Source organism: Sinocyclocheilus grahami, unplaced genomic scaffold, assembly GCF_001515645.1.
Source record: "Sinocyclocheilus grahami isolate Dianchi unplaced genomic scaffold, SAMN03320097.WGS_v1.1 scaffold128.1, whole genome shotgun sequence".
Taxonomy (NCBI): Eukaryota; Metazoa; Chordata; class Actinopteri; order Cypriniformes; family Cyprinidae; genus Sinocyclocheilus; species Sinocyclocheilus grahami.
Window position 1 is genome coordinate 508,275 of NW_015505307.1, and position 15,257 is coordinate 523,531.

Genomic DNA, 15,257 nt, shown 5'->3' on the forward strand with positions numbered 1-15,257 from the left:
ATTATGGGATACAGTATTCTACATAATGTGCTCTGTAGTATTTCACACATTTTGAGATATGCCAGTAGGTCATTCTGTGAATACAGAAAAATGTGCATTCTGTCAAATGTCCGGTTTTGATATAATGTGTGACGCTGTGTTAGTTCAAGTTCAAATGTCATTACCATCATGCACAACATCAAAATTGTGAATGAAATGATCACACTCTGACCGTTTGGGGAAAAATGCAGTTCTTATCTAAAATGTCTGATGTGATGGTAAATTAATAAACTAAATTAATTTTTAAAATAGTAGTAGTAAAAAGTGCCAATTCAAATATCACTGATTTCTAAATTTGTATACATTTATATAAAATGTAAGTGAAACAAATAAACATAAATAAATGATTACTTAACAGCAACTAGAATATTGTATAATAAAAATAAAAATATATGACATTACATTCTACTATTAATAGATCTATATCCTTAATATAGCCTAATACAATATTTTTTTTAAATCCTCCCTGCGTTTCTGTCCACGTATAATTTTTACTGAGGTATTATATTTAATATACATTAAATTAAATCATATAGCCAATAGGCTATATTCATGCATACATGCTGTATTTCATGTTTGTGTCTTCTTTGCAATAGTTTAAACAGCTAGACATTATTATGCTGGTAATTATATTCTTCAGCACACGTTTTATGCAGAAGTTTAGTGAAACAAACCTTGAAGGTCGGTTGTGGTTCCATACTCAAAGAGATAGTCAAACTCCAGCTCATCCTGACAGTGCACCTGACTGAGCTCCTCAGCCAGTCCTATCGCAGCCTTATCGCCGTAAAAAGAGCTCATCTGTCTCGGTCGGATTTATTTACACCACAGCAACTTCATAAACGCGTCGAGGCGAAGCCGGCTGCTTTACACGCGGGGGTCCGAGCGGCCAAACGCATCAATAAGATCGAGCGACAGACGCGCGCGAGTGCAACTTCAACTTCCGCTTTAAACTTCACTCACACCCCCATTTACACTATCAGCGACACAGTCAGAACTCGTCCATTAGCCTGCTACCAAAGGAAATGGTCGGGAATGGACGCAACGTCTCCTGCGTCGCGTCGCTCTAGCGCAATGTAAATAGAGTGGCACTTTGAGTAAAGTTTGTCTGAGTGTTTGTCTTACTACAAGTAGCATAAAACATTCTGTCAGTCAGAAGGACGTGATCAAATGGATGACACGCGCCTCCTGTTGACAGCTACTAGTTATAACTGCGACAACAAAAGCAACTAGTCCTTGATCTGAGCTCAACATCAGCGCCTCACCCCGTAAGAGCTGCTGCCCCCGAGTGTTCATCTCTACACAATACCACACGACCATCAAACAAACGACATACACACTAGATAGAGAGAGAGATAGACAGAACGAAGCAGTCTATCTATCTATCTGTCTGTCTAATGCCCTGTCTGTCTGTCTGTCTGTCTGTCTATCTCTCTATCTATCTACTATTTTACATGATTCCTTAAAATATTAAACCACTTTCCACCCCATCAGACGTCCCGATCCTACTCTGATCTGAGAATTGTTTGGAACAAAGGTGGAAAATAACCCGCAATTTTAGACCAACAGTTATTCCAGACAAATCCAGACTTTTATAGACTGAAATGACACGATGCGATTATTTACATGGTGGCAGTATCTAGGGTTATTAAACATTACCTGAACTTTCCATTGCAGCATGATCTATGAATAGCCAAGGAGTCTGAATTTTATGTAACATGATATTCAATACTGGTGTTGATTCATGATGAACTATAGGAAATCCTTACCATTTCTGCCACATCTGCATGTAGTAGTATGCTGGTATGCCAATCCAAATTCAGCTGGCCATTTATTATTATTATTAAACAATTATTAAATCATTACAACTGTAAAAGCTGTGTGTTTTGTGCATCACAATGAAACTTCAGACATGCTATTTAAACCCAAGTGCATCTCCTCTCTCTGAATAAACTATCCTCCACACATGCACAAATACAAATCAAAAAGAGACACAATTTTCCATGTGTCTGAGAAACCAAAGCAACTTCATATCAAATATGCACAAGTTTTGAAAACTAAACAGTCTGTTCAACGCATGAGAATAGTCTGAATGAATCATAATTCTAAATCGAACAGAAACCCACAATATTGCACGTACTGATGTCATTGAGCTTCCTCATGATGCAATTGCCCTTTACTGTACATACTGTAATATACTTTACATCTTTCATTGTCTGTTACATTACTTAAGTTAATTTCATTTACATTGCACTTAGCATTAACAGTTCTGCTATAAGAAAACGTTAAAAATCAAATTCTTGATTACCAGTAATTCACAACACTTCAGCACGCGCCATCCATACCTTGATCCATCGACCTCATGCTGTGGAAGTGCATCAGTCTCCAAGACTCTCTAAACATTTGGAAAATACACACAAAAAATGAATTCAACAGTCCAGAAATAGCCTTTCTGTACAGTTCATAGCAGAAAAAAAAACAAATCTGGATGGAGAAAGCTGAGAACGAAAAAGCAAATACTCCGTTATAAGTGCTTAAAAAACAAAAAGAGTGCTGTGCAATAGTAGTAGAGCTCTGAGTGGTATGAGCTCCTTTGCATGCTCTGAGGATTGACTTGAGTATCAAGAGCGGCTTCCTTCTTCAGCTCTGGGTGTTTATAATGGGCCAATGCTGTAAAATAACGGGATTCCCTCAGTGTTTCCTCCTGTTTGTGCGCTCTGCCATGGAAACCTGGAGCGGCTCCATCTCCGAGACTCAGGGCTTTCCTGCAGAGCGCGCACTCAGGAATCCATGACGTCTCCAGCCCCTGCGCCAAGGCATTTCTGCGGCTTCTCTCAGACAGTGGCGCACAAGAACTTCATTGTGGGCTTGAAAAAATTAGCGTTGAGGGGAAGAGAAACGAAAACAGGAGCGATGTTTAAGCATATGCATGAAAGAGACGAGGAAGACACAGCGGGGTTGTGAGCGGACAGGGCTCATTAAGTAACCAAGGCTACAGCTTTACTATACTGCACATTCATTCTCGTTGGACTCAAATACAGTCAAATGGCACAGAAAGTGTATGGACACTTAAACTGTGTGAATGGCATTGCATTAGCCTAACAAGATAGCAAAAGGTATTGGAATTAAAGATAGTACAAACTCACCTTTCACAGGAAAAACTTCAAAAGAACAACTCATTCATTGTTTTTACACATTATACATTCTTTATTAAATTCTAAAATGAATTCAATTCACAAAATATTAACTTTGGGAGTAGTTGGTTATAAATGGATCAGAGAAATATCTTATTATTTTTTAAATAATAAATAGAGAGTTTTAAGATATATATTTAAATGTGGTTTAATATATATATATATATATATATATATATATATATATATAGCAGAGAGGACAAGAATTATGGTTAAATAAGTTAATACTCCGAAAATGTACCATGGAAAATGTGGCATGGTTTGTTTATGAAGTTTTTCCCTTCTAATCCCAAATATTGGGCTACTCTTGAAATTCATCCAATGGTTTCAAAGTTTATTTGACATGCTTAACTCGGACAGCAGTGAAATGTTTCTGAAAAGCCAAAGTTTTTCAATGTTTTCATTTTTAAATGCATAAAATAAGGTTCATTTATCAATATACGCTTATCAGGGTTTATTATCCGCTATAATCAGATCTACTTCCCTCAACCATATCAGTGTGTTTAGGAACCAGCAACTCCGTTTCCCTCTTACATCAAATCACACGGATTACGGCTAAATGAAAGTCGAAATGATAAAAAGTACCAGGTTACATCAAATACATGCAACTCGGTAAACCGAAGCAGTAAAAATCACATTAACAGCTTCTCCCAGTGCCCAGATGAAAAAAAACCTGCTGCATTCTGGGATTGCGATGGATGCCAAAATAAACTGCACGGGGCTGTCGAGTGAGCCTGCTTGGCTAAACGCCGTTGTAAAGTTTATCCCGGAAAATTCTGCGATATGATACACTGACTTGTTTAAACATTCGAATGAATGAAGTGCTGCTCTCACTGACTGTATCCTACACCGACCTCTGGAAAACGTCTAGACACAGGCCTTCATTATCAAGTCAATGTGCATCACTTCTTAATTGAATTCCATCATTTTTAGATCTATAGATCTCGCATAAACTTGTATGAAAACAACCCACGAGAGATTTTCCCCTAAAGCGTTCATCGGTTGCATCAGTGAGGTGATGTGCATAGGAAACTGTGAGCACCAGATACTTTAAATTGAGTATTGGAGGTGTAAAGGAAGACTAATGCCGCTTGGAACGAGTTTGCGAGACAGCGACGTCTAGCAGATGTACATTCCTTCACTGTTACAGCACTCTTATGCAACCCAAAATGTGAATACGTCACAACGCATCCTTCCAGGCGATAGGATTTGCAGTTCCATCTTTTTGCTAAAGAGACACTTTTTCCAGGTTCGCAGCACAGTTTCCATCACCGTTAAGCGGCGCTGTGCCGTCTGGGTAACAACAGCACATTTGACTTTTCCAATAGCAACATTTGTATTTAAGCCAAAGCTTTCATATGGAAATGGCACTTTATATCACGTCCCATGGAGAACTTTTTGGCATGTTTCGGAAATGGGAAAATCTGCAGGCCATGTGCTCGATCGCTTCCAAATCTTTCTCTGCTAACCTGTCATTTTTCCCATTTTGCCCCATTACCTCATACAGGGTCACTGAGAATAGCATACTATCCTTACTATTTCTGCAATATCTTTGATTATTAGTATGTTCAGTTTTATTTATTGGAATAAAGATCATTGATGAATTCTTCGCTATCCACCTTATTTTTCCGGCTTCCGGTCTCATCCACTTCCAGCTATTTTTAGCTGTACAAAACAGCTCGTTTTCCTGCTGGATATTGCAAACTGGTGTTTCTCGCCATATTGTTTTAATTATGAACACATTGGTTTGTAGTGCAAACAGTTTCACTGTTTACAGCACTTCGTTATTTGGTGTACAGTGGCTAAAGAGCTTACATCCGCATTGAAAAATAAGGTGGACAAGAGTATTTCTGCAATGCTTTTATGCGATTCCAAATTCAGTTGACAGTTCATTTATTTATTTAGTTAGTGCACTGGTTAATTATTCGCTAATCATCAAGATCAGAAATCTGTTAAAGAAGAACATTTCCTAAAAATAAATAATAAAAATCTTCCCTGGTAGGCTAATTGCATGTTTAGGATGAATGTATATATATAAAAAAATAAAAAAAAGCTCCATAGCAGGGTTTCCTGTAACTTCGGGGTAAAAAGCAGTGCTGACTCAGCTTCTAAATTGCAAGTACAAAACATTTCTCTATCCGGGGTTAGGCGGAGTGTGAAAAGCCTTATTACTATTATTATTTATTTTAATTGATTTTTTTGAGCACTGACACTTGGAGAATCATCCTCTCACACCAGTGGAATCAGTAGGCCTATAGATTTTCTGGAGTTTCCAGTTGGAGCAGCAAAACTTAAATCTGTTTCCATCTCTTATTCCGGATGAACAAACAACAGTCGAGCTGTCAGGTCGGGATTTGTCTCCAGGGTAGCCTAACTGACCAGTGGTGAGTGAAATTAACGAGACACTGATATCTGTCAAACATGAGTGATGACCCCTTCAACAATGTGACAGAACAACACTATCAAATATTTCAACTGCAATATCTTACAACAAAACATTTTATTTTAATAAAATAAAATAAATGTTTAATATAAATTATATATATATATATAAACAAACTTATTTACAACCACTAAAATGATTAAAATAACTTCTATTTTAAAATATTGTAAAAAAAAATTCTGTGATGGTAAAGCTGAATTTTCAGCATCATTACTCCAGGCTTCAGTGTCACATGATCCTTCAGGAATCATTCTGATTTTTTAGAATCAGAAATTTTCCCATTTCTGATTATTATCAATGTTGAAAACCAATTTACTGCATAATATTTTGGTGACTTTTTCCCAGGATTCTTTGATGAATTAAAAGAAAAAAGAACAGCATTTATTTGCAATATTTTTTTGTAACAATGTACAAGCGTGTTCATACTATTTCATATAGTAATTATCATTTATTTGTTTTGCAAGAAGCTACCTAAAAAGTGTGATAACGTGTCTGTCTTTAATTGATTTATCATCATCTAAATCCTCTGTTGATGTACACAATGGAATACAGCAGGGCAAGTCTGGATCTGTGTCTTATGGGCCAAGAGTCTAAGCTACTGTAAAATACTATTCTCACACTGTTAACCCATCAGCAACCTCCATTAACAAACATTTCCTTGTCTTTAATGCATAATAAAAAAATATATAATAATTCAAGACGGCTATTGAAGAAAAACAAATCAGTTTTATTAACGTAATTAGAAAAAAAAACAATATTATTTAACTTGCCACATCATGGTAGCATTTGCCCCAAATGTGAGCCAATTAAAATAATAAAAATATTGCTTTAATAATAAAATAATTGGAATTGGGAGGAACACAGGTGAACAGAATTACTAATTAAGAGACAAAGTGGACAGGAACAGGAACGACCAAATAAGGGCACAAGAGGGAGAAACTGGATCACAGGAAGCAAAACACAAAGACAGTCCAACCCTGACATTTCACCCCCCTCCCAGAAGGTGCGTCCTCACGCCGTAGAACCAACAGAGGGAGGAGGACGGACACCTGGGAGGGAGCCGGCAGACAGAGTCCAGGGAGGTGACGACGGAGGGAGGAGCCAAAGTAAACGGGGCAGGTTGGTATACAAATCAATTAAGTCTCTTTTTAATTTTCCTTTACCCAGATCCTTAGACAGCTCACCCTCAGCCACGGTGCCCCCATTTTGTTACAAACCCCTGTTAAGTTTAGCCAGAAAGGGGGATGCAGCATAAAGAGGACACGTGAATCCAAATGCCAGGCAAAAATATTTATTTAAATAACAAAACGGAGCATAAAACAAATGGAAACACGTATCCAAACAAAAAAACGGGAAACACAAATTAACATAGAATAAATAGCAAAGGATAATATACTTCCCCAAACCACGGAGCAACTCCAAAGTCAGTCAACAAAAAGAAAAAGGGGTAATAAAGCTTGTTTGCTGGAGGATCTCCTTCCCTTCCATGCTCCACTTCAGCGTCCTTTATATAGCTAGTAATCACTCATTCCATGAGATGCAGGTGCACTGGGGCGGACCTAAACAATCAGACTCAAAGAGAAAGATTAGGGGAGACATGACGTCACATGAAGGAAGATGCACTCAAGGCGTAGGCCGTAACACCGCGCTCTCACTGTCCATGACGCTCTCCCCCGTGGCGATCTCTGTAGCCGGCTCTCGCACCTTGTCTGCGTCACAGGTTCGGGCTCTGGGGCGATCCTCAGCACTGTTGCTTTCTCTGGTGATGCCTTTCCGTCAGCGGTGGGCTCGGTCTTAAGCTCCGCGCAGCAGGGTGATGATGGGCTGGGCTCTGGGTCTGGCTGTGCTTTGGATCGGGGGTAGACGCTCTCCAGACACTGGATGATAGCCTTCCTCCAGCACAGTCCGGTGGTGTCTGGGAGGTCGACGGGGCGGTAGTAGTTGGCCCCGATACAGAACAGGGAGTTAAAAAGGCGAGCTGGTTGAACTCTACAGCATACTCCAAGAGGGAAAGGTCCTTGCGGGCGAGGGAGGTAAACTTGACAGCGAAGGAATCCATGGGGAAGGAAACACAAAACAAAAAACACTGAATGGAAAACGGAAAACAAACGGAGTGGAGACACGTATTTAAATAGTTTGTAGGTCAGGTCTTCTGTCACGTAATGCTGCCGGAAGGAACGATGGAGACGTAGAATAGCAAACACAGTCTTTTATTAAAGATGACACACGTTCACAACATGTAGACCCGACAAACACAGACTGAACAGACTGGGGCTTAAACACACAGGATAACGAGGGAATTGGGAGGAACACAGGTCAACAGAATAACTAATTAAGAGACAACGAGGATAGGAACAGGAACAACCAAATAACTGGGTCACGGGGAGCACATGGGGAGCAAAACACAACAAAGGCAGTCCAATCCTGACATTAATTTATATTTGAATGAAACATATATATATATATATATATATATATATGAAAAATAATACTTTTTTACATTTTTATTTATTTTTAAATGAAGTACAACTTAGTCCCTCCAACACAATTTCACTCTCATATTTATGGTCCCATTATCTGCACATGTCTTTGCTTACATGCTCGTCTTCTTCCTCAGTCTCATAGCAGCTCTTCCTCTGGGTCTGATCTGGCATGGACACACAGGCTACCCGTGTCGGATAAAGACAATCTGGCTGAGCTGGGCATCACGTGTGCACTGTAACGTCTGGCACACCACACAATGTACCACATGAGAGACGAGTAATGATACGCTTCACCTAAAGAGCTCATTTCATCAGCACCACTTTATGGATGGAGAATGAAAAGCACTAAAATTAAGATTTAAATGTGGGCCAAAAGCACAGAGAAGGTTGAAACTTTTATTGGAGGCTTGTCTTCAATTTTTCAGTGAGAAAAAAATCTGTTTGATTACAGTAATGCATTTATAATTTTTGTCAGCTCTGCAGTGATGAATGTCATTTTTGAGACTCCCCCTTCTGGTGAAACATGATAAATTTGTTTAAAACACAATGGATGTGTTTGGAATAGCATACTACTCTTACTATTACAGTATATATGCTTTAAGTACATTGTGTATAAATAATGTTTGAAACATTTTATAATGTTGTACTGTTTAACATTCTATTATTAAAAAAATTGTATGTAGTAATAGTAAGAATGCTAGTATTCCAAACCAGATAGTGTCATAAAATACAAATAATTGAAATGAACACTTATATATATATATACATACACACACACACACACTACTTTTCAAACTTTGAGATCAATAAAAAAATATATATATAATTTTATTCCGTAAGGACAAGTTAATATAATTAAAAGTGACAGTAATACATCTATAACGTTATAAAAGTTTATAATATTATATTACATGAAATAAGGGCAGAAATTGTACTGTATTAAGAAACAAGCAGAGCATTGGTTAAGAAAAGATTTTTATTTGAAACACCTCTTATCCTGAGACACATTCGTCCCTTTTTTGTTCTGCAAGTATTAGAGTGCAAAGTCCAACACAAATAAGAAAATTAATAAATAAGAGACATTTTTTGTTATTTACAATTCAGCAGATTACATTACCAAAAAAAATAAAATAATACTTTCATATAAACATAAAAAAAACTAAAAAAGTAGTCAGGTGAAGATGATGGCATTCGCTCTAAGTCTAGGTCCACATCACAATCGGTACAAACTGTGATCATGCAAGAGAAGTCGATTACGACGAGAGTCGGTCAGTTCGACAGAATAAAGTGTCTGAAGGTGAAAGAGACGATATGGCACAGTTACAAAAAACACAGACACCAACATAGTGATCAATGTTAAGTGCACGTCACATTTGGGATCATTTACAGAGACAAACGTCGGCTTTTAAGGACACCTCGAGGAGAAGATTACAAGGTTCAGTGCGGACTGATGCATCATGGGGTTTGGCCCTGTAAACCAGTGATTGAGAGTAGTCTGTAAGTGTAGGTGTGCGTACGGCTCATAGTGGTCAGATGGGGGAGCAGGTCTATCGTCAGAGGTCACCACATGAGTGGACAAGCACACAGACGGGGGATGTGAAAATAGCATCGTTTTTTATGGCACCGTATCATCCGTGCTATTCAAATACCAGAGGTTGCTTCCAGTTAACTTAGTAAATTCAGTGTCCAATCACACACTCAAGCTAGCACGAGAACAAGCTGCACATCCTTTCCATCAATCACACATATAATAATAATAATAATAATAATAATAATAATCCAGTGACACTTTACAATAAGCTTCCATTTGTTAACATGAGTTAAGTTCATCAGATAACATGAAGTAACAATTAAAAATATTTCTTCTGCATTTGTTAATCTTAGTTAATGTTAATTTCAACATTTACTCATACTTATTATATTTAATTTATATATTATTAAAATTAAATTATGTATTGAATATCATTTAATGTACCTGAGCTGACATGAACAAACAATGAACAGTTGTTTAAATTTTTTTTAAAATAATTATAATAAAAATGTAAAATATAAGTATTAGTAAATGTTATTTTATATAGTGTATATATATACACATACATATACATATATGTATACATCTTTTATATTTATATACATTTCTTAATTTTAATAATATATTAAAATAAATTATAATAAATTGTAATAAATATAGTAAGTATTAGTAAATGTTGAATTAACAGTATTTAATCTTTGATAATGTTAATGTTTATTATATATATATATATATATAAAATTTAACATGAACAGATACTTAGCATTAAAGGGGTCATATGATGCGATTTCAAGTTTTTTTTTCTTTTTGGAGTGTTACAAGCTGTTTGTGAATAAATAAGATCTCTAAAGTTGCAAAGACTAAAGTCTCAAACCCAAATAGATATTCTTTATAAAAGTTAAGACTGGTCCACGCCCTCCTAAAACACCTCGTTTAAACACGCCCCCACAAAGCGTTTGAGAGAGGCGGGGCATAGAGGACCTACAATAATGTACAGTATTTGAAAAATAATGTGTTTTTTGAACATTAAAGCATGTCAACATATTCTGTTACACCAAATAATGATCTTTAAAAAAGCATCATATGACCCCTTTAAGTATTGCTAACAAATAGCTAATCCGTAACATTGACAATTACTACTACTTCATAATAATTGTCGGTTATTGTCTGTTAATGTATTAACTATGATTAACTAAAGGGGCCTTATTATGAAGTGTTAGCAATATTAGTGTTTTTTATTATTTTTGGTTGTACAACAGATACGTTCCGTTTGTAACCTGATCAAGTCACATGAATCAGCAAATTCAGTAGTTTTGGAAAGAAATAAAGAGGAACCAAAAACACCATAAAATAAATTAAACTCCAATTTCCCTTTTGCCCTTTGTGCATTTTTTTCCAGTTGCACTTTATTTTAAGGTGTCCTTGTTACAGTGTAATTATAAATATAAGTACTGAGCAATATTAATTAACTACATGTACTTACTATATGGTTAGGGTTAGGATTAGGGTTATTTGCATGTAATTATGCATACTTAATTGTTATTATAATAGTAAGTACATGTAACATGTGTAACAAGGACACCTTAAAATAAAGTGTTACCTTTTTTCCTTTTCACATGAGAATACAAACGCACAACAAAACTGAGACGCATAATAGCAATAGATTATTAAATCTCATGGAAAAACTTCCCTGTTGTCTCATGGACGATTCCCAAAGCTAAGCAGTGTGTTTAGTCTTCCTCAGGGAGAGTGATTCACTGAAAGTTAAATGCTAGAGAAATTACATGATTCAGAGCAAACGGCGCTCGCGGCAGCCTCATAACACACAAGCTAACCAGACTGACCAGAAATGAAAAAATCAGACTAAGGGCTATTTTAGCATCAGGGTGAATCAAACCTGACGTTCCAGCAGTTCTAGGCTTGTCTGAGTATAAAGTTATGCACATGGCAGTAATTAGTAACTCTAATTAATACATTTAATTATACTTAATAGAATTTCAAGTGACATTTACTAAAAACATTTTTGTCTTTTTAACATTTATACACTAATTATTAGGTTGGTAAGATTTTTAAATGTTTTTGAAAAGTCTCTTCTGCTCACCAAGGCTGCATTTATTTGATCTCAAATACAGTAATATAGTGAAATATTATTACAATTTCAAATAACTGTTTTCTATTTTAATATATTTTAAAATGTAATTTATTCCTGCGATGATCAAAGCTGAATTTTCAGCATCATTACAGTCTTCTAATATATTCTAATATGCTGATTTGCTGCTCAAGAAACATTTCTGATTATAATCAACGTTGATTTTGTGGCATTTGCGACACTGATCATTCTGTCGACCCCCTCTAGATCCAAAAGTCTGGTCTGTTTCATGTTTGAACCACATGCTCATGTAAAAGGCTTTGGTTCTATTCTTGCTCACGAAATTTAAAATCCCTCCTGAATAAGCCTTTGGCACTTTTTTAAACCATTATTCACAGAAATGACACCAAGACAGTGTTTGCGAAATGCTCTCAGACCACTGTCAGGTCAGTAGAAGCAGAGACTCAGATCAAATGCTGAAATGTGTTGTGCGACTGCTGGAAAGCTGCGTCACAGTGCGAGGCGGCTGGTGACCAGTCTGTGTTTAATGTAGTCAGGTGCCACACATGCCTCATCAACACTACTGAAAGAAGACTTGTTTGTGCGCTGTGAACGTGAGCCCGAGATGGACACCATTATCTCCACCGGGTGTGCCTCACACGTCCTGAAAAGTGAAGCTGCGGGATCTTTGATCGCCCCCTGGTGGCTGGCTGCAGTACAGGTCATAAACCCCGCCCTCTCCATGTAAACAAAAAAAAAAAAAAAAAAAAAAAAAAGTGAAACAATTCAAATAACTAATGATAATATTATTTTGCATACTATTATATTTCATTTTAAAAACAAAATTTCACATTTTTATATTCATTATTTTATAAAAAAAGTGCTAAAAACAATCGAGAAGATCATTTTACACTAAATACTACAAATTAAACTAAACTAAAACAATTTAAATAACCAAATATTATTACATTATTTTGAATATCAATATTAAAACTAAGCCACAAGGTTGTCTCTTCAGGAATGCATGAATGATTTTGACACACAGTGCGTGTTTGAGTATCACCTCAGTTTGTTCGGCTGTAAAGCTACATGTGCAAACAAAAACAGCGATGATACTTGTTAGTAGAGAAGCTGCTCTATTATAAAAACTGCTGAATTAAAACGAAAATAACAGAAATATGTGAATCCTCGATTGCTCTTCCGCGTAAGAAAGTGTGCAACTCTTGAAATGGAGAAGCGCTCAGATAAACACAGAGACCTTGGCAGAGTAGCATCAGCGCAGCAGGAAATGAGAGCAGGATTGTGGTATTTCCCTCTGCAGCGCTGTGGGCCGCTCTCAGCTACAAACACAGAAACAGCCGCGCTGGAATGCTGACTCAGCAAGACCGGCACATTTTAGAGATTCACACTGAACTCTCTCTGAGGAAAACACCAATGGTTCTGTGGAATGTGGCCACATTCTTTACCTGCACATGTCCGAAGATCGTTCAATAACAACAGGATTTAATGACAATAATAGGATATAAACAGTAGCAAAACCTTGAGCAGAAAGCATAGATGAAATATATAATACCACTAAAATGACAAGAACAAGGACATGAACAAGATTTAAAAAATCTTGATGATATGTATCGTAATTAAAATAAATAGATAAAAAGCAATAAAATAAACACACAAGTCTATTTTGCATGTTTTCTTTCCACTAGTCTGAAAAAACATGTTATGAAAAGCCAAACAGCCCAAAACTAACCAATGCATGAAAAAAAGTTTTTGCCTGTAGTGTCTTGCCTTAAACAATAAATTAATGAATTAACAATCTTTACCTTATAAATATAACATTACTAAAATCTTTTAATAAAAAAACATTTAATGAATTAATATAATTTTTACCTTATAAATATAACATTACTAAAACCTTTTAATATAAATTAATTAATTAATATAATCTTTACCTTATAAATGTAACATTACTAAAATCTTTTAATAAAAAAATAAAATTAAATAAATAAATAAATTAATATAATCTTTACCTTATAAATATACCATTACTAAAATCTTAATAAAAATAAATAAATAAATAAATTAATTATTATAATCTTTACCTTATAAATATAACATTACTAAAATCTTTTAATAAAAATAAATAAATTAATTAATATAATCTTTACCTTATAAATATAACATTACTAAAATCTTTTAATAAAAAAACATTTAATGAATTAATATAATTTTTACCTTATAAATATAACATTACTAAAACCTTTTAATATAAATTAATTAATTAATATAATCTTTACCTTATAAATGTAACATTACTAAAATCTTTTAATAAAAAAATTAAATTAAATAAATAAATAAATTAATATAATCTTTACCTTATAAATATAACATTACTAAAATCTTTTAATAAAAAAACATTTAATGAATTAATATAATTTTTACCTTATAAATATAACATTACTAAAACCTTTTAATATAAATTAATTAATTAATATAATCTTTACCTTATAAATGTAACATTACTAAAATCTTTTAATAAAAAAATAAAATTAAATAAATAAATAAATTAATATAATCTTTACCTTATAAATATACCATTACTAAAATCTTAATAAAAATAAATAAATAAATAAATTAATTAATATAATCTTTACCTTATAAATGTAACATTACTAAAATCTTTTATTAAAAATAAATAAATATATAAATTACTTAATTAATATAATCTTTACCTTATAAATATAACATTACTAAAATCTTTTAATAAAAATAAATAAATTAATATAATCTTTACCTTATAAATATAACATTACTAAAATCTTTTAATAAAAAAATAATTAATATAATCTTTACGTTATAAACATAACGTTACTAAAATCTTTTAATAAAAATAAATAAATTAATATAATCTTTACCTTATAAATATAACATTACTAAAATCTTTTAATAAAAATAAATAAATAATCTCCATGTAATTTGGGAGCCGTGTGTCTATAATGCATACTGACCGATGAACTCATGTAGGAAGACGAGGGATGCGATGTAGCAGGCCAGACTGAGGAGTTCGGCTACGATCATCAGCCAGTGCCACGTCTGCACGGTCAGCGCCACCATCAGCAGCTCCGTCAGGATCAGAGACGTGAACGAGATCGCCACGATGTGCACAAACTCCGACTCGAACAGCAGCAGAGCCCCGTACATGATGATGCTACCTGAAGAGACGTCACACCAACACACAGATATCACCACCAGCATCTCTGAAGATGAAGAAGAGACCTGCAGCAGTGTGCTGGCATGCCATAAAACATATTTGCTCAGTAAAAGGCTTCTGGTGATGGCATGAAGTGTGAAATGATCAAATGTAGGCCTATGGTGTCCATGGGGGAAAAAAAAAACTTTATTATAAAAAAAAATATTATTATAAATGTAATTATTTACATAGAAAAGTGTATTATTTTATGTATATATATATATATATATA

General features: G+C 34.8%; 2 protein-coding genes across 4 annotated transcripts in view; both read right to left on the reverse strand.

Annotated features, from left to right (window-relative positions):
* The window catches only part of LOC107590470 (nuclear factor of activated T-cells, cytoplasmic 2-like), a 37,914-nt gene extending 35,408 nt beyond the window's left edge, over positions 1-2,506 (reverse strand). For 2 of the 3 annotated variants that reach the window (XM_016279220.1, XM_016279219.1), the window contains exon 1: positions 714-976. In XM_016279220.1, the coding sequence (XP_016134706.1) occupies positions 714-837 (124 nt within the window). In that variant the 5' untranslated portion in view covers positions 838-976. Of the gene's footprint in view, positions 1-713; positions 977-2,381 lie in introns of those variants that run through there. The other variant, XM_016279221.1, reaches the window with a different exon arrangement.
* A 6,756-nt stretch (positions 2,507-9,262) lies between these two features.
* Positions 9,263-15,257, reverse strand: part of LOC107590488 (probable phospholipid-transporting ATPase IIA) — a 45,312-nt gene continuing 39,317 nt past the window's right edge. Inside the window, exons 16-17 of the mRNA XM_016279241.1 lie at positions 14,785-14,988; positions 9,263-9,447 (exon numbers count right to left, since the gene is read on the reverse strand). Of these exons, the coding sequence (XP_016134727.1) occupies positions 9,410-9,447; positions 14,785-14,988 (242 nt within the window). The 3' untranslated portion in view covers positions 9,263-9,409. The remainder of the gene's footprint in view (positions 9,448-14,784; positions 14,989-15,257) is intronic.